General features: G+C 66.5%; 4 protein-coding genes across 4 annotated transcripts; all 4 read right to left on the bottom strand.

Annotated features, from left to right (window-relative positions):
- Positions 1-4,241: 4,241 nt before the first annotated feature.
- LOC134549276 (uncharacterized) lies at positions 4,242-8,103 on the bottom strand. Its single transcript, XM_063394845.1, has 6 exons — positions 7,302-8,103; positions 6,963-7,082; positions 6,720-6,812; positions 6,390-6,493; positions 6,243-6,297; positions 4,242-6,202 (listed from the first exon to the last, which is right to left on the bottom strand). Exons 1-6 carry the CDS (start codon positions 8,101-8,103, stop codon positions 4,884-4,886), a joined length of 2,493 nt encoding a protein of 830 aa, XP_063250915.1. The 3' UTR covers positions 4,242-4,883.
- A 563-nt stretch (positions 8,104-8,666) lies between these two features.
- Positions 8,667-13,002, bottom strand: LOC134549275 (uncharacterized). The gene is made up of 6 exons (XM_063394843.1): positions 12,201-13,002; positions 11,862-11,981; positions 11,619-11,711; positions 11,289-11,392; positions 11,142-11,196; positions 8,667-11,101 (listed from the first exon to the last, which is right to left on the bottom strand). The coding sequence occupies exons 1-6, from the start codon at positions 13,000-13,002 to the stop codon at positions 9,783-9,785; spliced, it is 2,493 nt and encodes an 830-aa protein (XP_063250913.1). The 3' UTR covers positions 8,667-9,782.
- A 1,037-nt stretch (positions 13,003-14,039) lies between these two features.
- Positions 14,040-17,901, bottom strand: LOC134549274 (uncharacterized). The gene is made up of 6 exons (XM_063394842.1): positions 17,100-17,901; positions 16,761-16,880; positions 16,389-16,610; positions 16,188-16,291; positions 16,041-16,095; positions 14,040-16,000 (listed from the first exon to the last, which is right to left on the bottom strand). Exons 1-6 carry the CDS (start codon positions 17,899-17,901, stop codon positions 14,682-14,684), a joined length of 2,622 nt encoding a protein of 873 aa, XP_063250912.1. The 3' UTR covers positions 14,040-14,681.
- A 1,612-nt stretch (positions 17,902-19,513) lies between these two features.
- LOC134549273 (uncharacterized) lies at positions 19,514-22,782 on the bottom strand. The gene is made up of 6 exons (XM_063394841.1): positions 21,981-22,782; positions 21,652-21,761; positions 21,069-21,362; positions 20,935-20,976; positions 20,402-20,750; positions 19,514-19,986 (listed from the first exon to the last, which is right to left on the bottom strand). The coding sequence occupies exons 1-6, from the start codon at positions 22,780-22,782 to the stop codon at positions 19,514-19,516; spliced, it is 2,070 nt and encodes a 689-aa protein (XP_063250911.1).
- Positions 22,783-23,430: the final 648 nt, after the last annotated feature.

Raw genomic sequence — 23,430 nt, 5'->3', positions numbered from 1 at the left:
CCAGAGCGCCGCCGGTGCCCGGTGCGGGAGGGCGGCCCGGCGGGACACGGCCCCCTCCTTCAGGCGGCGTGTGCCACACGGAGCCCGGCGGCACGGGCCGCCTCCTGCCTGCGGCCGGCCCTTGAGGGCAGGGGCCGCGGAGCTGCGGGAGGGCCGCGCCGGGCTGCGCGCTGCCGTCTGCCAAAGCCGCCCGCTTGAGGCCGGGGTACCAACCTGGAGAGACCTGCGGCCCGAAGAAGAGCTGCCCCAGCACGATGGCGCGGTTGTCCTTGAAGGGGAGGCTCCCGCACACCATTGCGTACAGCAGCACGCCCAGGGACCACACGGTGGCCGAATCGCCGCGGTAGCAGCCCATGGCCACCAACTCGGGCGGGCTGTACGCCTGTGTTCCTAGGGGACACAGGCAGCGCTGTCCAGCCGCAGGCTGCTGCCTTCCAGAGCCTGGCGCCAGCCTCCTGCCAGAGGCAGGGGCTGCACTGCCGGCCACAACCTCCCCCCACCCCCGAGGCCACTCCGCGCCCTCCGGCCCAAGCCAAGAACCCCTTCTGCAAGGCAGACAAGGCCGACGGGGCAGCCCCAGCCCTCGCGGGGCTGCCGAGCCGAGCGGCCGGGGCCCGGCTTTGGCGGCCCCCCCTCCTGTGTGGGCAGGGCCGGCAGCCGGCTCCTGGGACACGGCTCCGCCCCGTGCCACAGGGCTGGCGGCAGCCGGCTGAACGCCGCCCCCCACGGCCACGGCCGAGGAGGGAACGGGGCCGTGCAGTGCCCGGCACCGGGAGCAGGGCCCGGGCTGGGGCTCTCGGCTCACCGGCAAATCGCGTGAAGGCTCGCTCCTGGAGGAAGGTGCCGCAGCCGAAGTCAATCAGCTTCAGATCTCCGCATGCCGGGTCCACGAGGAGGTTCTCCGGCTTGATGTCCCGGTGCAGGACGCCGCAGGCGGTGCAGTGCTGCACGGCGCACAACACCTGGCAGAAGAGCCAGCGCGCCTTGTCCTCGCTCAGGAACCCGTGCTCCCGCAGGAGCTGCAGGAGATCCCGCGACCGCTCCGGACGCTCCATCACCAGCGCGAAGCTGTCAGGCAGCTCAAACCAGTCCAGCAGCTGGATGATGAAGCGGCAGCCGGAGCCCACCTTCTCCATGAGCGCGATCTCCATCGGAACGCAGGTGCCGTCGGGCTGTGAGGAGGAGACAGCGCCTACAGCGGGCCTGACACTGCTCTGTGGCTGCGCCGGGCCCTGCCTGGCATGCCCCCGTGGCCCCTCGGGCAGCCTCCCTGGTGATGGGGATTCGTCCCGCCCGGGGGACGCTTGGGGCACAGCCCGCTCTGTGCCGCTGGCCCCGCTCACTCACCAGCTCGACCCACTGCAGGACGCTCTCCCGGGCCATGCGTTTGACGGCCACCTGCCAGCCATCGAGACGGGGGGGCTGAGCTCAAGGCCTGCCCCTGCCCGCCGCTGCCCCTCCCCGCACGCCCGGCCTTCCCGCTCACTCACCGGCCTCCCGTCCGAGAGGCGGACGCCCGAGAAAACGGTGCCGAAGCCGCCGCTGCCCAGCTGCGGGCCCAGCTGGTAGAGCTCCTGCAGCTCCTTCTTTCGCCCTGCGGCCAAGAGCGAGCCGTCAGCCTTGCGCCCAGGAACCCCCCGAGCGCCCGCAAGTGAAGCGGGCCGAGCCGCCGCGGGCCCCGCTGCTCTGACCTGCTTCCTGCTGTGCGCCGGGCAGCGGCCCCCGCCCGGCAGCCCCGGGGCTGGCCAGCGGCACGGCCGGGCCGGGGCAGGGCGCAGAGGCGGCTGCGGGAGGCGCAGGGCAGCGGGGCAGGGCGGCACCGTCTCTATCCCCGGCGTCGTGGGCCGCGCTCAGCTCTTGTGGCCGGCCGGGGCTACAGCCCGAGGCTTCGCCCGGGGGCGTCCCAGGAGCAGCTGCAAAGCAGAGAGGGCCTTTTGAAGCCGTGGCATCAGAGGCGCTGGAAGCAGCCAGGGACTAGGCCACTCTCAGGGGCCCCGGCCTGGCCTGGGCATGCCCGTCAGGAGCCCCAGGGGAGCCTCTGACAGCTCCTCAGGACCTCTCACCTGCTCTTACGAAGGCCTTCGAGGTAGTCGAGAGCCGTGGTGCGGCAGCTTCCTGGGGATGGAGGAGACTCCTTGGTGTCTCAAGGATCGGCTCCACCACCAGGCTGGGGCTGTTGCCAGCTGGCACAGCCAACACAGCGTCCTGGGACCTGCGGGATGACACCTGCTGGTGCCAGGACGCTGGCTGCTCCGCCAGCTGCTCCTGGGAAAGCTCCCTTGCCTCGAGCTGGGCTCCCATCTGGACTTCAGGGCTTTCCCTGGCCACGTCAAGGCTCGGGGTTGTGCCCTTGAAGTCCGTGAGCCCCAGGGAGCTGGGAGACCTGTGCATGGGCTCTGCACCTTCTGCAGGCCGACAGGTCTCTTGGAGCTCCCCTGCCTCAGGCTGGGCTCCCATCTGGACTTCAGGGCTTTCCCTGGCCACGTCAAGGCTCGGGGTTGTGCCCTTGAAGTCCGTGAGCCCAAGGGAGCTGGGAGACCTGTGCATGGGCTCTGCACCTTCTGCAGGCCGACAGGTCTCACTGAGCCTCTGCGAGGGATGGAGGCTGTCAGAGATAGCAGAGGCTCCTGGCAGGATGGAGGGTCTCTGACAGCCTGCACCTCCTGCGTGGATGGCGGGTCTCCGCTGCTGTGCCATCCTTGCAGGGGTTGAGGCGCTCCCAGGGATGGAGAGTCTTGCTGGGAGCAGCCTCTTGCGGGGACGGAGGCTTGTGGAGGATCTGAAGGAGCCGCAGCAGGGCAGGTGGCCTCGCTTCCCCAGCTCCTCCAGTCCTTCCCACAGCGCCTGCCACATCCCCGCGTAGAGCGGCACACGTGTCCCAGTGCCAGCCCAGAGCAGCAGCATCAGTTCCTGCAGCTCGCGGGCCACTGCCGTGCAGCGGCGGCAGCTGCAGGCGCCGCGCGTGGGGCTGGCGGGAGCGCGTGGCCGCTTGTGAGAGGTGGCCCGAGGCCCGCAGGACCTGGGAGCCGCGGGGGCTCCTCGCTTCCTCCGAGAGCCTCTGGGCCGGACGCGGGAGCGCTTGCTCCTCGTCGCTGCTGTCCGTGTGTGCCGCCGCCGTGGTTGCCAGTGGCCGATGGCCCAGCAGACAGCCACGGCGGCCAGCAGCAGGACAAGTGCGGTGAGCAGGACACCACCGTCACCCATGGCTCCGGCACGTCCCATGGCAACCGCACTGGCGGCTGCGGGGGCTGGCCCGGCTTATATAGGGGTGGCGGGTGATGTCACAGTGCTGTGGCCAGGACCCCCTGTAACATCACAGCCCTGCCTCACACCAGCGCTCGGCCCCTTTGTGCCGTCAGTGCCCCGCCCGCCTCAGGGCTCGGCAGAACTGGCTCATCCCTGAAGATGGCCGTGGCCAGAAAAAGCCTGGAAGTAAGAAGCAGAGGTCAGCCTGTTCCAATGAATCCTTTCCTGGAGCAAGTGGTGGCACATCAGGAAGAGTGCTGGTGCCAGCCGTGTCAAGTCCACAGCTCCCAAGACCCTGCAGCGTTACCAACTGGAAATACCCACTCCTCTCTGCCTGGGAAGATCCTCCAGACACAAAGGAAGTTACTCTGTCTCTGGGGAGCTCTCCTGAAATGGTGGTCGAGGGCTGGAAGAGTTATTTGTTTGCAGCTCCCTGACCTCTGCAGTGCCTCTGATCTAAATAAATCAGGATTTGTTAAAGACCGCTCATGGTGCTCCCACCTCTCTGGTTTTGACTGGGATAGGCTTCCTTTCTTCCAAGAAGCTGGCCTGTGTTGGGCTTGGATGGGAATGCTGTGAATCAAACAGGGGTGGTTTGGTTTCTGCTGAGCAGGGCTTGCCCTCTTCCAAAACTCTGCTGTGTCCCTTGCTACAATGCACCGTTTTCCACTGGGAAGGGAGGGATGAGTGTTGAAGACAGAGGCAAAGAATGCATTAAACACCTGTACCGTGTCTCTGCCCCTGTCTGTGAGGTGACCATCCACATCCTGGTAGGGGACAATGTTACTTTTACAATGATTTTTTTTCCCTTTAATGTATTTGAAAACACTGCTTTTTATTGTGCCTCACATTTCTGTCCACCTTCATCTCCAGCTGAGCTTTCGCCACACCAAATCTCTCCCTTCAGTGGCAAGAAGCATCTGTGACCTGCTTTCCACTGGGCACACAGCTTCCTTTTCCATGCTATTTCCCAGAGAAGATGCCTGTTCAGGCAAGCCAGCCTTCTGCCTCACCTGCTTGCCTGCTGACATTGGGGAATCACCTGCTCCCGTGCCCTTCGGGGGTGACGTTTCAAAAGTGACCAGAGGAGCTGGCGTCACTCTGGGAGTTGCCAGGGTCCCTCCTCACTCGGGGAGCTGGTGGGTGTTTGATATGTGTGGGTGTTTTCCCAGATTACCCCCATTTCTTTGCGGGGTGACTGCTTGCCCCTCACGGCTTCCCTTAAATGGCGGCTCCTCCCTCAAGCTGGCGGTCATTATGAGGGGACATTGGGGCTCGGCTCGGAGTGGAAATGGTCCCAAATAGCACCAGACCTGACAGCCGGGAATGGGTTGGTGGTTGTTTTATTTTTTGGTTTGTGGTTGGTTTGGTGTTTTTGTCTTTTATTGAGTCCTGCCTGGGCCCGGGTACCTGGGTGCTGCAGAGGCTCTGGCAAGGCCTCAAAACCGCCAGCCCCGCAGCCAAGGGTGGCGCAAGATCTCCTCCAGCTGTGGCCTGTCCGCGGGGTGCTTGGACAGACACCAGCAGATGAGGTGCTGGCACTCTGCGGAGAGGAGGCAGAAAGCGGCGGTCACTTGCAGAAGGCTCGTGCCCGGCGCCCCCCGACGCCCGCGGGGCCCGGGCCGTGCTGCGTGTGCTCAGAGCCGCGCCGGGCCCAGAGCGCCGCCGGTGCCCGGTGCGGGAGGGCGGCCCGGCGGGACACGGCCCCCTCCTTCAGGCGGCGTGTGCCACACGGAGCCCGGCGGCACGGGCCGCCTCCTGCCTGCGGCCGGCCCTTGAGGGCAGGGGCCGCGGAGCTGCGGGAGGGCCGCGCCGGGCTGCGCGCTGCCGTCTGCCAAAGCCGCCCGCTTGAGGCCGGGTACCAACCTGGAGAGACCTGCGGCCCGAAGAAGAGCTGCCCCAGCACGATGGCGCGGTTGTCCTTGAAGGGGAGGCTCCCGCACACCATTGCGTACAGCAGCACGCCCAGGGACCACACGGTGGCCGAATCGCCGCGGTAGCAGCCCATGGCGACCAACTCGGGCGGGCTGTACGCCTGTGTTCCTAGGGGACACAGGCAGCGCTGTCCAGCCGCAGGCTGCTGCCTTCCAGAGCCTGGCGCCAGCCTCCTGCCAGAGGCAGGGGCTGCACTGCCGGCCACAACCTCCCCCCACCCCCGAGGCCACTCCGCGCCCTCCGGCCCAAGCCAAGAACCCCTTCTGCAAGGCAGACAAGGCCGACGGGGCAGCCCCAGCCCTCGCGGGGCTGCCGAGCCGAGCGGCCGGGGCCCGGCTTTGGCGGCCCCCCCTCCTGTGTGGGCAGGGCCGGCAGCCGGCTCCTGGGACACGGCTCCGCCCCGTGCCACAGGGCTGGCGGCAGCCGGCTGAACGCCGCCCCCCACGGCCACGGCCGAGGAGGGAACGGGGCCGTGCAGTGCCCGGCACCGGGAGCAGGGCCCGGGCTGGGGCTCTCGGCTCACCGGCAAATCGCGTGAAGGCTCGCTCCTGGAGGAAGGTGCCGCAGCCGAAGTCAATCAGCTTCAGATCTCCGCATGCCGGGTCCACGAGGAGGTTCTCCGGCTTGATGTCCCGGTGCAGGACGCCGCAGGCGGTGCAGTGCTGCACGGCGCACAGCACCTGGCAGAAGAGCCAGCGCGCCTTGTCCTCGCTCAGGAACCCGTGCTCCCGCAGGAGCTGCAGGAGATCCCGCGACCGCTCCGGACGCTCCATCACCAGCGCGAAGCTGTCAGGCAGCTCAAACCAGTCCAGCAGCTGGATGATGAAGCGGCAGCCGGAGCCCACCTTCTCCATGAGCGCGATCTCCATCGGAACGCAGGTGCCGTCGGGCTGTGAGGAGGAGACAGCGCCTACAGCGGGCCTGACACTGCCCTGTGGCTGCGCCGGGCCCTGCCTGGCATGCCCCCGTGGCCCCTCGGGCAGCCTCCCTGGTGATGGGGATTCGTCCCGCCCGGGGGACGCTTGGGGCACAGCCCGCTCTGTGCCGCTGGCCCCGCTCACTCACCAGCTCGACCCACTGCAGGACGCTCTCCCGGGCCACGCGTTTGACGGCCACCTGCCAGCCATCGAGACGGGGGGGCTGAGCTCAAGGCCTGCCCCTGCCCGCCGCTGCCCCTCCCCGCACGCCCGGCCTTCCCGCTCACTCACCGGCCTCCCGTCCGAGAGGCGGACGCCCGAGAAAACGGTGCCGAAGCCGCCGCTGCCCAGCTGCGGGCCCAGCTGGTAGAGCTCCTGCAGCTCCTTCTTTCGCCCTGCGGCCAAGAGCGAGCCGTCAGCCTTGCGCCCAGGAACCCCCCGAGCGCCCGCAAGTGAAGCGCGCCGAGCCGCCGCGGGCCCCGCTGCTCTGACCTGCTTCCTGCTGTGCGCCGGGCAGCGGCCCCCGCCCGGCAGCCCCGGGGCTGGCCAGCGGCACGGCCGGGCCGGGGCAGGGCGCAGAGGCGGCTGCGGGAGGCGCAGGGCAGCGGGGCAGGGCGGCACCGTCTCTATCCCCGGCGTCGTGGGCCGCGCTCAGCTCTTGTGGCCGGCCGGGGCTACAGCCCGAGGCTTCGCCCGGGGGCGTCCCAGGAGCAGCTGCAAAGCAGAGAGGGCCTTTTGAAGCCGTGGCATCAGAGGCGCTGGAAGCAGCCAGGGACTAGGCCACTCTCAGGGGCCCCGGCCTGGCCTGGGCATGCCCGTCAGGAGCCCCAGGGGAGCCTCTGACAGCTCCTCAGGACCTCTCACCTGCTCTTACGAAGGCCTTCGAGGTAGTCGAGAGCCGTGGTGCGGCAGCTTCCTGGGGATGGAGGAGACTCCTTGGTGTCTCAAGGATCGGCTCCACCACCAGGCTGGGGCTGTTGCCAGCTGGCACAGCCAACACAGCGTCCTGGGACCTGCGGGATGACACCTGCTGGTGCCAGGACGCTGGCTGCTCCGCCAGCTGCTCCTGGGAAAGCTCCCTTGCCTCGAGCTGGGCTCCCATCTGGACTTCAGGGCTTTCCCTGGCCACGTCAAGGCTCGGGGTTGTGCCCTTGAAGTCCGTGAGCCCCAGGGAGCTGGGAGACCTGTGCATGGGCTCTGCACCTTCTGCAGGCCGACAGGTCTCTTGGAGCTCCCCTGCCTCAGGCTGGGCTCCCATCTGGACTTCAGGGCTTTCCCTGGCCACGTCAAGGCTCGGGGTTGTGCCCTTGAAGTCCGTGAGCCCAAGGGAGCTGGGAGACCTGTGCATGGGCTCTGCACCTTCTGCAGGCCGACAGGTCTCACTGAGCCTCTGCGAGGGATGGAGGCTGTCAGAGATAGCAGAGGCTCCTGGCAGGATGGAGGGTCTCTGACAGCCTGCACCTCCTGCGTGGATGGCGGGTCTCCGCTGCTGTGCCATCCTTGCAGGGGTTGAGGCGCTCCCAGGGATGGAGAGTCTTGCTGGGAGCAGCCTCTTGCGGGGACGGAGGCTTGTGGAGGATCTGAAGGAGCCGCAGCAGGGCAGGTGGCCTCGCTTCCCCAGCTCCTCCAGTCCTTCCCACAGCGCCTGCCACATCCCCGCGTAGAGCGGCACACGTGTCCCAGTGCCAGCCCAGAGCAGCAGCATCAGTTCCTGCAGCTCGCGGGCCACTGCCGTGCAGCGGCGGCAGCTGCAGGCGCCGCGCGTGGGGCTGGCGGGAGCGCGTGGCCGCTTGTGAGAGGTGGCCCGAGGCCCGCAGGACCTGGGAGCCGCGGGGGCTCCTCGCTTCCTCCGAGAGCCTCTGGGCCGGACGCGGGAGCGCTTGCTCCTCGTCGCTGCTGTCCGTGTGTGCCGCCGCCGTGGTTGCCAGTGGCCGATGGCCCAGCAGACAGCCACGGCGGCCAGCAGCAGGACAAGTGCGGTGAGCAGGACACCACCGTCACCCATGGCTCCGGCACGTCCCATGGCAACCGCACTGGCGGCTGCGGGGGCTGGCCCGGCTTATATAGGGGTGGCGGGTGATGTCACAGTGCTGTGGCCAGGACCCCCTGTAACATCACAGCCCTGCCTCACACCAGCGCTCGGCCCCTTTGTGCCGTCAGTGCCCCGCCCGCCTCAGGGCTCGGCAGAACTGGCTCATCCCTGAAGATGGCCGTGGCCAGAAAAAGCCTGGAAGTAAGAAGCAGAGGTCAGCCTGTTCCAATGAATCCTTTCCTGGAGCAAGTGGTGGCACATCAGGAAGAGTGCTGGTGCCAGCCGTGTCAAGTCCACAGCTCCCAAGACCCTGCAGCGTTACCAACTGGAAATACCCACTCCTCTCTGCCTGGGAAGATCCTCCAGACACAAAGGAAGTTACTCTGTCTCTGGGGAGCTCTCCTGAAATGGTGGTCGAGGGCTGGAAGAGTTATTTGTTTGCAGCTCCCTGACCTCTGCAGTGCCTCTGATCTAAATAAATCAGGATTTGTTAAAGACCGCTCATGGTGCTCCCACCTCTCTGGTTTTGACTGGGATAGGCTTCCTTTCTTCCAAGAAGCTGGCCTGTGTTGGGCTTGGATGGGAATGCTGTGAATCAAACAGGGGTGGTTTGGTTTCTGCTGAGCAGGGCTTGCCCTCTTCCAAAACTCTGCTGTGTCCCTTGCTACAATGCACCGTTTTCCACTGGGAAGGGAGGGATGAGTGTTGAAGACAGAGGCAAAGAATGCATTAAACACCTGTACCGTGTCTCTGCCCCTGTCTGTGAGGTGACCATCCACATCCTGGTAGGGGACAATGTTACTTTTACAATGATTTTTTTTCCCTTTAATGTATTTGAAAACACTGCTTTTTATTGTGCCTCACATTTCTGGCCACCTTCATCTCCAGCTGAGCTTTCGCCACACCAAATCTCTCCCTTCAGTGGCAAGAAGCATCTGTGACCTGCTTTCCACTGGGCACACAGCTTCCTTTTCCATGCTATTTCCCAGAGAAGATGCCTGTTCAGGCAAGCCAGCCTTCTGCCTCACCTGCTTGCCTGCTGACATTGGGGAATCACCTGCTCCCGTGCCCTTCGGGGGTGACGTTTCAAAAGTGACCAGAGGAGCTGGCGTCACTCTGGGAGTTGCCAGGGTCCCTCCTCACTCGGGGAGCTGGTGGGTGTTTGATATGTGTGGGTGTTTTCCCAGATTACCCCCATTTCTTTGCGGGGTGACTGCTTGCCCCTCACGGCTTCCCTTAAATGGCGGCTCCTCCCTCAAGCTGGCGGTCATTATGAGGGGACATTGGGGCTCGGCTCGGAGTGGAAATGGTCCCAAATAGCACCAGACCTGACAGCCGGGAATGGGTTGGTGGTTGTTTTATTTTTTGGTTTGTGGTTGGTTTGGTGTTTTTGTCTTTTATTGAGTCCTGCCTGGGCCCGGGTACCTGGGTGCTGCAGAGGCTCTGGCAAGGCCTCAAAACCGCCAGCCCCGCAGCCAAGGGTGGCGCAAGATCTCCTCCAGCTGTGGCCTGTCCGCGGGGTGCTTGGACAGACACCAGCAGATGAGGTGCTGGCACTCTGCGGAGAGGAGGCAGAAAGCGGCGGTCACTTGCAGAAGGCTCGTGCCCGGCGCCCCCCGACGCCCGCGGGGCCCGGGCCGTGCTGCGTGTGCTCAGAGCCGCGCCGGGCCCAGAGCGCCGCCGGTGCCCGGTGCGGGAGGGCGGCCCGGCGGGACACGGCCCCCTCCTTCAGGCGGCGTGTGCCACACGGAGCCCGGCGGCACGGGCCGCCTCCTGCCTGCGGCCGGCCCTTGAGGGCAGGGGCCGCGGAGCTGCGGGAGGGCCGCGCCGGGCTGCGCGCTGCCGTCTGCCAAAGCCGCCCGCTTGAGGCCGGGTACCAACCTGGAGAGACCTGCGGCCCGAAGAAGAGCTGCCCCAGCACGATGGCGCGGTTGTCCTTGAAGGGGAGGCTCCCGCACACCATTGCGTACAGCAGCACGCCCAGGGACCACACGGTGGCCGAATCGCCGCGGTAGCAGCCCATGGCGACCAACTCGGGCGGGCTGTACGCCTGTGTTCCTAGGGGACACAGGCAGCGCTGTCCAGCCGCAGGCTGCTGCCTTCCAGAGCCTGGCGCCAGCCTCCTGCCAGAGGCAGGGGCTGCACTGCCGGCCACAACCTCCCCCCACCCCCGAGGCCACTCCGCGCCCTCCGGCCCAAGCCAAGAACCCCTTCTGCAAGGCAGACAAGGCCGACGGGGCAGCCCCAGCCCTCGCGGGGCTGCCGAGCCGAGCGGCCGGGGCCCGGCTTTGGCGGCCCCCCCTCCTGTGTGGGCAGGGCCGGCAGCCGGCTCCTGGGACACGGCTCCGCCCCGTGCCACAGGGCTGGCGGCAGCCGGCTGAACGCCGCCCCCCACGGCCACGGCCGAGGAGGGAACGGGGCCGTGCAGTGCCCGGCACCGGGAGCAGGGCCCGGGCTGGGGCTCTCGGCTCACCGGCAAATCGCGTGAAGGCTCGCTCCTGGAGGAAGGTGCCGCAGCCGAAGTCAATCAGCTTCAGATCTCCGCATGCCGGGTCCACGAGGAGGTTCTCCGGCTTGATGTCCCGGTGCAGGACGCCGCAGGCGGTGCAGTGCTGCACGGCGCACAGCACCTGGCAGAAGAGCCAGCGCGCCTTGTCCTCGCTCAGGAACCCGTGCTCCCGCAGGAGCTGCAGGAGATCCCGCGACCGCTCCGGACGCTCCATCACCAGCGCGAAGCTGTCAGGCAGCTCAAACCAGTCCAGCAGCTGGATGATGAAGCGGCAGCCGGAGCCCACCTTCTCCATGAGCGCGATCTCCATCGGAACGCAGGTGCCGTCGGGCTGTGAGGAGGAGACAGCGCCTACAGCGGGCCTGACACTGCCCTGTGGCTGCGCCGGGCCCTGCCTGGCATGCCCCCGTGGCCCCTCGGGCAGCCTCCCTGGTGATGGGGATTCGTCCCGCCCGGGGGACGCTTGGGGCACAGCCCGCTCTGTGCCGCTGGCCCCGCTCACTCACCAGCTCGACCCACTGCAGGACGCTCTCCCGGGCCACGCGTTTGACGGCCACCTGCCAGCCATCGAGACGGGGGGGCTGAGCTCAAGGCCTGCCCCTGCCCGCCGCTGCCCCTCCCCGCACGCCCGGCCTTCCCGCTCACTCACCGGCCTCCCGTCCGAGAGGCGGACGCCCGAGAAAACGGTGCCGAAGCCGCCGCTGCCCAGCTGCGGGCCCAGCTGGTAGAGCTCCTGCAGCTCCTTCTTTCGCCCTGCGGCCAAGAGCGAGCCGTCAGCCTTGCGCCCAGGAACCCCCCGAGCGCCCGCAAGTGAAGCGCGCCGAGCCGCCGCGGGCCCCGCTGCTCTGACCTGCTTCCTGCTGTGCGCCGGGCAGCGGCCCCCGCCCGGCAGCCCCGGGGCTGGCCAGCGGCACGGCCGGGCCGGGGCAGGGCGCAGAGGCGGCTGCGGGAGGCGCAGGGCAGCGGGGCAGGGCGGCACCGTCTCTATCCCCGGCGTCGTGGGCCGCGCTCAGCTCTTGTGGCCGGCCGGGGCTACAGCCCGAGGCTTCGCCCGGGGGCGTCCCAGGAGCAGCTGCAAAGCAGAGAGGGCCTTTTGAAGCCGTGGCATCAGAGGCGCTGGAAGCAGCCAGGGACTAGGCCACTCTCAGGGGCCCCGGCCTGGCCTGGGCATGCCCGTCAGGAGCCCCAGGGGAGCCTCTGACAGCTCCTCAGGACCTCTCACCTGCTCTTACGAAGGCCTTCGAGGTAGTCGAGAGCCGTGGTGCGGCAGCTTCCTGGGGATGGAGGAGACTCCTTGGTGTCTCAAGGATCGGCTCCACCACCAGGCTGGGGCTGTTGCCAGCTGGCACAGCCAACACAGCGTCCTGGGACCTGCGGGATGACACCTGCTGGTGCCAGGACGCTGGCTGCTCCGCCAGCTGCTCCTGGGAAAGCTCCCTTGCCTCGAGCTGGGCTCCCATCTGGACTTCAGGGCTTTCCCTGGCCACGTCAAGGCTCGGGGTTGTGCCCTTGAAGTCCGTGAGCCCCAGGGAGCTGGGAGACCTGTGCATGGGCTCTGCACCTTCTGCAGGCCGACAGGTCTCTTGGAGCTCCCCTGCCTCAGGCTGGGCTCCCATCTGGACTTCAGGGCTTTCCCTGGCCACGTCAAGGCTCGGGGTTGTGCCCTTGAAGTCCGTGAGCCCAAGGGAGCTGGGAGACCTGTGCATGGGCTCTGCACCTTCTGCAGGCCGACAGGTCTCACTGAGCCTCTGCGAGGGATGGAGGCTGTCAGAGATAGCAGAGGCTCCTGGCAGGATGGAGGGTCTCTGACAGCCTGCACCTCCTGCGTGGATGGCGGGTCTCCGCTGCTGTGCCATCCTTGCAGGGGTTGAGGCGCTCCCAGGGATGGAGAGTCTTGCTGGGAGCAGCCTCTTGCGGGGACGGAGGCTTGTGGAGGATCTGAAGGAGCCGCAGCAGGGCAGGTGGCCTCGCTTCCCCAGCTCCTCCAGTCCTTCCCACAGCGCCTGCCACATCCCCGCGTAGAGCGGCACACGTGTCCCAGTGCCAGCCCAGAGCAGCAGCATCAGTTCCTGCAGCTCGCGGGCCACTGCCGTGCAGTGGCGGCAGCTGCAGGCGCCGCGCGTGGGGCTGGCGGGAGCGCGTGGCCGCTTGTGAGAGGTGGCCCGAGGCCCGCAGGACCTGGGAGCCGCGGGGGCTCCTCGCTTCCTCCGAGAGCCTCTGGGCCGGACGCGGGAGCGCTTGCTCCTCGTCGCTGCTGTCCGTGTGTGCCGCCGCCGTGGTTGCCAGTGGCCGATGGCCCAGCAGACAGCCACGGCGGCCAGCAGCAGGACAAGTGCGGTGAGCAGGACACCACCGTCACCCATGGCTCCGGCACGTCCCATGGCAACCGCACTGGCGGCTGCGGGGGCTGGCCCGGCTTATATAGGGGTGGCGGGTGATGTCACAGTGCTGTGGCCAGGACCCCCTGTAACATCACAGCCCTGCCTCACACCAGCGCTCGGCCCCTTTGTGCCGTCAGTGCCCCGCCCGCCTCAGGGCTCGGCAGAACTGGCTCATCCCTGAAGATGGCCGTGGCCAGAAAAAGCCTGGAAGTAAGAAGCAGAGGTCAGCCTGTTCCAATGAATCCTTTCCTGGAGCAAGTGGTGGCACATCAGGAAGAGTGCTGGTGCCAGCCGTGTCAAGTCCACAGCTCCCAAGACCCTGCAGCGTTACCAACTGGAAATACCCACTCCTCTCTGCCTGGGAAGATCCTCCAGACACAAAGGAAGTTACTCTGTCTCTGGGGAGCTCTCCTGAAATGGTGGTCGAGGGCTGGAAGAGTTATTTGTTTGCAGCTCCCTGACCTCTGCAGTGCCTCTGATCTAAATAAATCAGGATTTGTTAAAGACCGCTCATGGTGCTCCCACCTCTCTGGTTTTGACTGGGATAGGCTTCCTTTCTTCCAAGAAGCTGGCCTGTGTTGGGCTTGGATGGGAATGCTGTGAATCAAACAGGGGTGGTTTGGTTTCTGCTGAGCAGGGCTTGCCCTCTTCCAAAACTCTGCTGTGTCCCTTGCTACAATGCACCGTTTTCCACTGGGAAGGGAGGGATGAGTGTTGAAGACAGAGGCAAAGAATGCATTAAACACCTGTACCGTGTCTCTGCCCCTGTCTGTGAGGTGACCATCCACATCCTGGTAGGGGACAATGTTACTTTTACAATGATTTTTTTTCCCTTTAATGTATTTGAAAACACTGCTTTTTATTGTGCCTCACATTTCTGTCCACCTTCATCTCCAGCTGAGCTTTCGCCACACCAAATCTCTCCCTTCAGTGGCAAGAAGCATCTGTGACCTGCTTTCCACTGGGCACACAGCTTCCTTTTCCATGCTATTTCCCAGAGAAGATGCCTGTTCAGGCAAGCCAGCCTTCTGCCTCACCTGCTTGCCTGCTGACATTGGGGAATCACCTGCTCCCGTGCCCTTCGGGGGTGACGTTTCAAAAGTGACCAGAGGAGCTGGCGTCACTCTGGGAGTTGCCAGGGTCCCTCCTCACTCGGGGAGCTGGTGGGTGTTTGATATGTGTGGGTGTTTTCCCAGATTACCCCCATTTCTTTGCGGGGTGACTGCTTGCCCCTCACGGCTTCCCTTAAATGGCGGCTCCTCCCTCAAGCTGGCGGTCATTATGAGGGGACATTGGGGCTCGGCTCGGAGTGGAAATGGTCCCAAATAGCACCAGACCTGACAGCCGGGAATGGGTTGGTGGTTGTTTTATTTTTTGGTTTGTGGTTGGTTTGGTGTTTTTGTCTTTTATTGAGTCCTGCCTGGGCCCGGGTACCTGGGTGCTGCAGAGGCTCTGGCAAGGCCTCAAAACCGCCAGCCCCGCAGCCAAGGGTGGCGCAAGATCTCCTCCAGCTGTGGCCTGTCCGCGGGGTGCTTGGACAGACACCAGCAGATGAGGTGCTGGCACTCTGCGGAGAGGAGGCAGAAAGCGGCGGTCACTTGCAGAAGGCTCGTGCCCGGCGCCCCCCGACGCCCGCGGGGCCCGGGCCGTGCTGCGTGTGCTCAGAGCCGCGCCGGGCCCAGAGCGCCGCCGGTGCCCGGTGCGGGAGGGCGGCCCGGCGGGACACGGCCCCCTCCTTCAGGCGGCGTGTGCCACACGGAGCCCGGCGGCACGGGCCGCCTCCTGCCTGCGGCCGGCCCTTGAGGGCAGGGGCCGCGGAGCTGCGGGAGGGCCGCGCCGGGCTGCGCGCTGCCGTCTGCCAAAGCCGCCCGCTTGAGGCCGGGTACCAACCTGGAGAGACCTGCGGCCCGAAGAAGAGCTGCCCCAGCACGATGGCGCGGTTGTCCTTGAAGGGGAGGCTCCCGCACACCATTGCGTACAGCAGCACGCCCAGGGACCACACGGTGGCCGAATCGCCGCGGTAGCAGCCCATGGCCACCAACTCGGGCGGGCTGTACGCCTGTGTTCCTAGGGGACACAGGCAGCGCTGTCCAGCCGCAGGCTGCTGCCTTCCAGAGCCTGGCGCCAGCCTCCTGCCAGAGGCAGGGGCTGCACTGCCGGCCACAACCTCCCCCCACCCCCGAGGCCACTCCGCGCCCTCCGGCCCAAGCCAAGAACCCCTTCTGCAAGGCAGACAAGGCCGACGGGGCAGCCCCAGCCCTCGCGGGGCTGCCGAGCCGAGCGGCCGGGGCCCGGCTTTGGCGGCCCCCCCTCCTGTGTGGGCAGGGCCGGCAGCCGGCTCCTGGGACACGGCTCCGCCCCGTGCCACAGGGCTGGCGGCAGCCGGCTGAACGCCGCCCCCCACGGCCACGGCCGAGGAGGGAACGGGGCCGTGCAGTGCCCGGCACCGGGAGCAGGGCCCGGGCTGGGGCTCTCGGCTCACCGGCAAATCGCGTGAAGGCTCGCTCCTGGAGGAAGGTGCCGCAGCCGAAGTCAATCAGCTTCAGATCTCCGCATGCCGGGTCCACGAGGAGGTTCTCCGGCTTGATGTCCCGGTGCAGGACGCCGCAGGCGGTGCAGTGCTGCACGGCGCACAGCACCTGGCAGAAGAGCCAGCGCGCCTTGTCCTCGCTCAGGAACCCGTGCTCCCGCAGGAGCTGCAGGAGATCCCGCGACCGCTCCGGACGCTCCATCACCAGCGCGAAGCTGTCAGGCAGCTCAAACCAGTCCAGCAGCTGGATGATGAAGCGGCAGCCGGAGCCCACCTTCTCCATGAGCGCGATCTCCATCGGAACGCAGGTGCCGTCGGGCTGTGAGGAGGAGACAGCGCCTACAGCGGGCCTGACACTGCCCTGTGGCTGCGCCGGGCCCTGCCTGGCATGCCCCCGTGGCCCCTCGGGCAGCCTCCCTGGTGATGGGGATTCGTCCCGCCCGGGGGACGCTTGGGGCACAGCCCGCTCTGTGCCGCTGGCCCCGCTCACTCACCAGCTCGACCCACTGCAGGACGCTCTCCCGGGCCACGCGTTTGACGGCCACCTGCCAGCCATCGAGACGGGGGGGCTGAGCTCAAGGCCTGCCCCTGCCCGCCGCTGCCCCTCCCCGCACGCCCGGCCTTCCCGCTCACTCACCGGCCTCCCGTCCGAGAGGCGGACGCCCGAGAAAACGGTGCCGAAGCCGCCGCTGCCCAGCTGCGGGCCCAGCTGGTAGAGCTCCTGCAGCTCCTTCTTTCGCCCTGCGGCCAAGAGCGAGCCGTCAGCCTTGCGCCCAGGAACCCCCCGAGCGCCCGCAAGTGAAGCGGGCCGAGCCGCCGCGGGCCCCGCTGCTCTGACCTGCTTCCTGCTGTGCGCCGGGCAGCGGCCCCCGCCCGGCAGCCCCGGGGCTGGCCAGCGGCACGGCTGGGCCCGGGCAGGGCGCAGAGGCGGCTGCGGGAGGCGCAGGGCAGCGGGGCAGGGCGGCACCGTCTCTATCCCCGGCGTCGTGGGCCGCGCTCAGCTCTTGTGGCCGGCCGGGGCTACAGCCCGAGGCTTCGCCCGGGGGCGTCCCAGGAGCAGCTGCAAAGCAGAGAGGGCCTTTTGAAGCCGTGGCATCAGAGGCGCTGGAAGCAGCCAGGGACTAGGCCACTCTCAGGGGCCCCGGCCTGGCCTGGGCATGCCCGTCAGGAGCCCCAGGGGAGCCTCTGACAGCTCCTCAGGACCTCTCACCTGCTCTTACGAAGGCCTTCGAGGTAGTCGAGAGCCGTGGTGCGGCAGCTTCCTGGGGATGGAGGAGACTCCTTGGTGTCTCAAGGATCGGCTCCACCACCAGGCTGGGGCTGTTGCCAGCTGGCACAGCCAACACAGCGTCCTGGGACCTGCGGGATGACACCTGCTGGTGCCAGGACGCTGGCTGCTCTGCCAGCTGCTCCTGGGAAAGCTCCCTTGCCTCGAGCTGGGCTCCCATCTGGACTTCAGGGCTTTCCCTGGCCACGTCAAGGCTCGGGGTTGTGCCCTTGAAGTCCGTGAGCCCCAGGGAGCTGGGAGACCTGTGCATGGGCTCTGCACCTTCTGCAGGCCGACAGGTCTCTTGGAGCTCCCCTGCCTCAGGCTGGGCTCCCATCTGGACTTCAGGGCTCTCCCTGGCCACGTCAAGGCTCGGGGTTGTGCCCTTGAAGTCCGTGAGCCCAAGGGAGCTGGGAGACCTGTGCATGGGCTCTGCACCTTCTGCAGGCCGACAGGTCTCACTGAGCCTCTGCGAGGGATGGAGGCTGTCAGAGATAGCAGAGGCTCCTGGCAGGATGGAGGGTCTCTGACAGCCTGCACCTCCTGCGTGGATGGCGGGTCTCCGCTGCTGTGCCATCCTTGCAGGGGTTGAGGCGCTCCCAGGGATGGAGAGTCTTGCTGGGAGCAGCCTCTTGCGGGGACGGAGGCTTGTGGAGGATCTGAAGGAGCCGCAGCAGGGCAGGTGGCCTCGCTTCCCCAGCTCCTCCAGTCCTTCCCACAGCGCCTGCCACATCCCCGCGTAGAGCGGCACACGTGTCCCAGTGCCAGCCCAGAGCAGCAGCATCAGTTCCTGCAGCTCGCGGGCCACTGCCGTGCAGCGGCGGCAGCTGCAGGCGCCGCGCGTGGGGCTGGCGGGAGCGCGTGGCCGCTTGTGAGAGGTGGCCCGAGGCCCGCAGGACCTGGGAGCCGCGGGGGCTCCTCGCTTCCTCCGAGAGCCTCTGGGCCGGACGCGGGAGCGCTTGCTCCTCGTCGCTGCTGTCCGTGTGTGCCGCCGCCGTGGTTGCCAGTGGCCGATGGCCCAGCAGACAGCCACGGCGGCCAGCAGCAGGACAAGTGCGGTGAGCAGGACACCACCGTCACCCATGGCTCCGGCACGTCCCATGGCAACCGCACTGGCGGCTGCGGGGGCTGGCCCGGCTTATATAGGGGTGGCGGGTGATGTCACAGTGCTGTGGCCAGGACCCCCTGTAACATCACAGCCCTGCCTCACACCAGCGCTCGGCCCCTTTGTGCCGTCAGTGCCCCGCCCGCCTCAGGGCTCGGCAGAACTGGCTCATCCCTGAAGATGGCCGTGGCCAGAAAAAGCCTGGAAGTAAGAAGCAGAGGTCAGCCTGTTCCAATGAATCCTTTCCTGGAGCAAGTGGTGGCACATCAGGAAGAGTGCTGGTGCCAGCCGTGTCAAGTCCACAGCTCCCAAGACCCTGCAGCGTTACCAACTGGAAATACCCACTCCTCTCTGCCTGGGAAGATCCTCCAGACACAAAGGAAGTTACTCTGTCTCTGGGGAGCTCTCCTGAAATGGTGGTCGAGGGCTGGAAGAGTTATTTGTTTGCAGCTCCCTGACCTCTGCAGTGCCTCTGATCTAAATAAATCAGGATTTGTTAAAGACCGCTCATGGTGCTCCCACCTCTCTGGTTTTGACTGGGATAGGCTTCCTTTCTTCCAAGAAGCTGGCCTGTGTTGGGCTTGGATGGGAATGCTGTGAATCAAACAGGGGTGGTTTGGTTTCTGCTGAGCAGGGCTTGCCCTCTTCCAAAACTCTGCTGTGTCCCTTGCTACAATGCACCGTTTTCCACTGGGAAGGGAGGGATGAGTGTTGAAGACAGAGGCAAAGAATGCATTAAACACCTGTACCGTGTCTCTGCCCCTGTCTGTGAGGTGACCATCCACATCCTGGTAGGGGACAATGTTACTTTTACAATGATTTTTTTTCCCTTTAATGTATTTGAAAACACTGCTTTTTATTGTGCCTCACATTTCTGGCCACCTTCATCTCCAGCTGAGCTTTCGCCACACCAAATCTCTCCCTTCAGTGGCAAGAAGCATCTGTGACCTGCTTTCCACTGGGCACACAGCTTCCTTTTCCATGCTATTTCCCAGAGAAGATGCCTGTTCAGGCAAGCCAGCCTTCTGCCTCACCTGCTTGCCTGCTGACATTGGGGAATCACCTGCTCCCGTGCCCTTCGGGGGTGACGTTTCAAAAGTGACCAGAGGAGCTGGCGTCACTCTGGGAGTTGCCAGGGTCCCTCCTCACTCGGGGAGCTGGTGGGTGTTTGATATGTGTGGGTGTTTTCCCAGATTACCCCCATTTCTTTGCGGGGTGACTGCTTGCCCCTCACGGCTTCCCTTAAATGGCGGCTCCTCCCTCAAGCTGGCGGTCATTATGAGGGGACATTGGGGCTCGGCTCGGAGTGGAAATGGTCCCAAATAGCACCAGACCTGACAGCCGGGAATGGGTTGGTGGTTGTTTTATTTTTTGGTTTGTGGTTGGTTTGGTGTTTTTGTCTTTTATTGAGTCCTGCCTGGGCCCGGGTACCTGGGTGCTGCAGAGGCTCTGGCAAGGCCTCAAAACCGCCAGCCCCGCAGCCAAGGGTGGCGCAAGATCTCCTCCAGCTGTGGCCTGTCCGCGGGGTGCTTGGACAGACACCAGCAGATGAGGTGCTGGCACTCTGCGGAGAGGAGGCAGAAAGCGGCGGTCACTTGTAGAAGGCTCGTGCCCGGCGCCCCCCGACGCCCGCGGGGCCCGGGCCGTGCTGCGTGTGCTCAGAGCCGCGCCGGGCCCAGAGCGCCGCCGGTGCCCGGTGCGGGAGGGCGGCCCGGCGGGACACGGCCCCCTCCTTCAGGCGGCGTGTGCCACACGGAGCCCGGCGGCACGGGCCGCCTCCTGCCTGCGGCCGGCCCTTGAGGGCAGGGGCCGCGGAGCTGCGGGAGGGCCGCGCCGGGCTGCGCGCTGCCGTCTGCCAAAGCCGCCCGCTTGAGGCCGGGTACCAACCTGGAGAGACCTGCGGCCCGAAGAAGAGCTGCCCCAGCACGATGGCGCGGTTGTCCTTGAAGGGGAGGCTCCCGCACACCATTGCGTACAGCAGCACGCCCAGGGACCACACGGTGGCCGAATCGCCGCGGTAGCAGCCCATGGCGACCAACTCGGGCGGGCTGTACGCCTGTGTTCCTAGGGGACACAGGCAGCGCTGTCCAGCCGCAGGCTGCTGCCTTCCAGAGCCTGGCGCCAGCCTCCTGCCAGAGGCAGGGGCTGCACTGCCGGCCACAACCTCCCCCCACCCCCGAGGCCACTCCGCGCCCTCCGGCCCAAGCCAAGAACCCCTTCTGCAAGGCAGACAAGGCCGACGGGGCAGCCCCAGCCCTCGCGGGGCTGCCGAGCCGAGCGGCCGGGGCCCGGCTTTGGCGGCCCCCCCTCCTGTGTGGGCAGGGCCGGCAGCCGGCTCCTGGGACACGGCTCCGCCCCGTGCCACAGGGCTGGCGGCAGCCGGCTGAACGCCGCCCCCCACGGCCACGGCCGAGGAGGGAACGGGGCCGTGCAGTGCCCGGCACCGGGAGCAGGGCCCGGGCTGGGGCTCTCGGCTCACCGGCAAATCGCGTGAAGGCTCGCTCCTGGAGGAAGGTGCCGCAGCCGAAGTCAATCAGCTTCAGATCTCCGCATGCCGGGTCCACGAGGAGGTTCTCCGGCTTGATGTCCCGGTGCAGGACGCCGCAGGCGGTGCAGTGCTGCACGGCGCACAGCACCTGGCAGAAGAGCCAGCGCGCCTTGTCCTCGCTCAGGAACCCGTGCTCCCGCAGGAGCTGCAGGAGATCCCGCGACCGCTCCGGACGCTCCATCACCAGCTCAAACCAGTCCAGCAGCTGGATGATGAAGCGGCAGCCGGAGCCCACCTTCTCCATGAGCGCGATCTCCATCGGAACGCAGGTGCCGTCGGGCTGTGAGGAGGAGACAGCGCCTACAGCGGGCCTGACACTGCCCTGTGGCTGCGCCGGGCCCTGCCTGGCATGCCCCCGTGGCCCCTCGGGCAGCCTCCCTGGTGATGGGGATTCGTCCCGCCCGGGGGACGCTTGGGGCACAGCCCGCTCTGTGCCGCTGGCCCCGCTCACTCACCAGCTCGACCCACTGCAGGACGCTCTCCCGGGCCACGCGTTTGACGGCCACCTGCCAGCCATCGAGACGGGGGGGCTGAGCTCAAGGCCTGCCCCTGCCCGCCGCTGCCCCTCCCCGCACGCCCGGCCTTCCCGCTCACTCACCGGCCTCCCGTCCGAGAGGCGGACGCCCGAGAAAACGGTGCCGAAGCCGCCGCTGCCCAGCTGCGGGCCCAGCTGGTAGAGCTCCTGCAGCTCCTTCTTTCGCCCTGCGGCCAAGAGCGAGCCGTCAGCCTTGCGCCCAGGAACCCCCCGAGCGCCCGCAAGTGAAGCGGGCCGAGCCGCCGCGGGCCCCGCTGCTCTGACCTGCTTCCTGCTGTGCGCCGGGCAGCGGCCCCCGCCCGGCAGCCCCGGGGCTGGCCAGCGGCACGGCTGGGCCCGGGCAGGGCGCAGAGGCGGCTGCGGGAGGCGCAGGGCAGCGGGGCAGGGCGGCACCGTCTCTATCCCCGGCGTCGTGGGCCGCGCTCAGCTCTTGTGGCCGGCCGGGGCTACAGCCCGAGGCTTCGCCCGGGGGCGTCCCAGGAGCAGCTGCAAAGCAGAGAGGGCCTTTTGAAGCCGTGGCATCAGAGGCGCTGGAAGCAGCCAGGGACTAGGCCACTCTCAGGGGCCCCGGCCTGGCCTGGGCATGCCCGTCAGGAGCCCCAGGGGAGCCTCTGACAGCTCCTCAGGACCTCTCACCTGCTCTTACGAAGGCCTTCGAGGTAGTCGAGAGCCGTGGTGCGGCAGCTTCCTGGGGATGGAGGAGACTCCTTGGTGTCTCAAGGATCGGCTCCACCACCAGGCTGGGGCTGTTGCCAGCTGGCACAGCCAACACAGCGTCCTGGGACCTGCGGGATGACACCTGCTGGTGCCAGGACGCTGGCTGCTCTGCCAGCTGCTCCTGGGAAAGCTCCCTTGCCTCGAGCTGGGCTCCCATCTGGACTTCAGGGCTTTCCCTGGCCACGTCAAGGCTCGGGGTTGTGCCCTTGAAGTCCGTGAGCCCCAGGGAGCTGGGAGACCTGTGCATGGGCTCTGCACCTTCTGCAGGCCGACAGGTCTCTTGGAGCTCCCCTGCCTCAGGCTGGGCTCCCATCTGGACTTCAGGGCTCTCCCTGGCCACGTCAAGGCTCGGGGTTGTGCCCTTGAAGTCCGTGAGCCCAAGGGAGCTGGGAGACCTGTGCATGGGCTCTGCACCTTCTGCAGGCCGACAGGTCTCACTGAGCCTCTGCGAGGGATGGAGGCTGTCAGAGATAGCAGAGGCTCCTGGCAGGATGGAGGGTCTCTGACAGCCTGCACCTCCTGCGTGGATGGCGGGTCTCCGCTGCTGTGCCATCCTTGCAGGGGTTGAGGCGCTCCCAGGGATGGAGAGTCTTGCTGGGAGCAGCCTCTTGCGGGGACGGAGGCTTGTGGAGGATCTGAAGGAGCCGCAGCAGGGCAGGTGGCCTCGCTTCCCCAGCTCCTCCAGTCCTTCCCACAGCGCCTGCCACATCCCCGCGTAGAGCGGCACACGTGTCCCAGTGCCAGCCCAGAGCAGCAGCATCAGTTCCTGCAGCTCGCGGGCCACTGCCGTGCAGCGGCGGCAGCTGCAGGCGCCGCGCGTGGGGCTGGCGGGAGCGCGTGGCCGCTTGTGAGAGGTGGCCCGAGGCCCGCAGGACCTGGGAGCCGCGGGGGCTCCTCGCTTCCTCCGAGAGCCTCTGGGCCGGACGCGGGAGCGCTTGCTCCTCGTCGCTGCTGTCCGTGTGTGCCGCCGCCGTGGTTGCCAGTGGCCGATGGCCCAGCAGACAGCCACGGCGGCCAGCAGCAGGACAAGTGCGGTGAGCAGGACACCACCGTCACCCATGGCTCCGGCACGTCCCATGGCAACCGCACTGGCGGCTGCGGGGGCTGGCCCGGCTTATATAGGGGTGGCGGGTGATGTCACAGTGCTGTGGCCAGGACCCCCTGTAACATCACAGCCCTGCCTCACACCAGCGCTCGGCCCCTTTGTGCCGTCAGTGCCCCGCCCGCCTCAGGGCTCGGCAGAACTGGCTCATCCCTGAAGATGGCCGTGGCCAGAAAAAGCCTGGAAGTAAGAAGCAGAGGTCAGCCTGTTCCAATGAATCCTTTCCTGGAGCAAGTGGTGGCACATCAGGAAGAGTGCTGGTGCCAGCCGTGTCAAGTCCACAGCTCCCAAGACCCTGCAGCGTTACCAACTGGAAATACCCACTCCTCTCTGCCTGGGAAGATCCTCCAGACACAAAGGAAGTTACTCTGTCTCTGGGGAGCTCTCCTGAAATGGTGGTCGAGGGCTGGAAGAGTTATTTGTTTGCAGCTCCCTGACCTCTGCAGTGCCTCTGATCTAAATAAATCAGGATTTGTTAAAGACCGCTCATGGTGCTCCCACCTCTCTGGTTTTGACAGGGATAGGCTTCCTTTCTTCCAAGAAGCTGGCCTGTGTTGGGCTTGGATGGGAATGCTGTGAATCAAACAGGGGTGGTTTGGTTTCTGC

This window comes from Prinia subflava, chromosome 4 (genome assembly GCF_021018805.1).
Source record: "Prinia subflava isolate CZ2003 ecotype Zambia chromosome 4, Cam_Psub_1.2, whole genome shotgun sequence".
Taxonomy (NCBI): Eukaryota; Metazoa; Chordata; class Aves; order Passeriformes; family Cisticolidae; genus Prinia; species Prinia subflava.
The sequence above is the reverse complement of the archived record's forward strand: the minus strand, read 5'-3'. Positions and strand labels throughout refer to the sequence as shown.

Excerpts from the sequence above, each read along its gene's own strand:
- LOC134549276 (XM_063394845.1), bottom strand. The coding sequence starts at position 8,103 with ATGGGTGACGGTGGTGTCCTGCTCACCGCACTTGTCCTGCTGCTGGCC. Across the intron at positions 6,494-6,719 it reads CGACGCCGGGGATAGAGACG|GGCGAAAGAAGGAGCTGCAG; the intron begins GTGCCGCCCTGC and ends TCTTGGCCGCAG. Across the intron at positions 6,298-6,389 it reads GCCTCTCGGACGGGAGGCCG|GTGGCCGTCAAACGCGTGGC; the intron begins GTGAGTGAGCGG and ends GATGGCTGGCAG.
- LOC134549275 (XM_063394843.1), bottom strand. The coding sequence starts at position 13,002 with ATGGGTGACGGTGGTGTCCTGCTCACCGCACTTGTCCTGCTGCTGGCC. Across the intron at positions 11,712-11,861 it reads GAAGGCCTTCGTAAGAGCAG|CTGCTCCTGGGACGCCCCCG; the intron begins GTGAGAGGTCCT and ends TCTGCTTTGCAG. Across the intron at positions 11,102-11,141 it reads GCAGTGGGTCGAGCTGGTGA|CGTCCCCCGGGCGGGACGAA; the intron begins GTGAGCGGGGCC and ends CTGTGCCCCAAG.
- LOC134549274 (XM_063394842.1), bottom strand. The coding sequence starts at position 17,901 with ATGGGTGACGGTGGTGTCCTGCTCACCGCACTTGTCCTGCTGCTGGCC. Across the intron at positions 16,611-16,760 it reads GAAGGCCTTCGTAAGAGCAG|CTGCTCCTGGGACGCCCCCG; the intron begins GTGAGAGGTCCT and ends TCTGCTTTGCAG. Across the intron at positions 16,096-16,187 it reads GCCTCTCGGACGGGAGGCCG|GTGGCCGTCAAACGCGTGGC; the intron begins GTGAGTGAGCGG and ends GATGGCTGGCAG.
- LOC134549273 (XM_063394841.1), bottom strand. The coding sequence starts at position 22,782 with ATGGGTGACGGTGGTGTCCTGCTCACCGCACTTGTCCTGCTGCTGGCC. Across the intron at positions 21,363-21,651 it reads CGACTACCTCGAAGGCCTTC|CCGCCTCTGCGCCCTGCCCG; the intron begins GTAAGAGCAGGT and ends CGCCTCCCGCAG. Across the intron at positions 20,751-20,934 it reads GGGAGAGCGTCCTGCAGTGG|CCCGACGGCACCTGCGTTCC; the intron begins GTCGAGCTGGTG and ends TCCTCCTCACAG.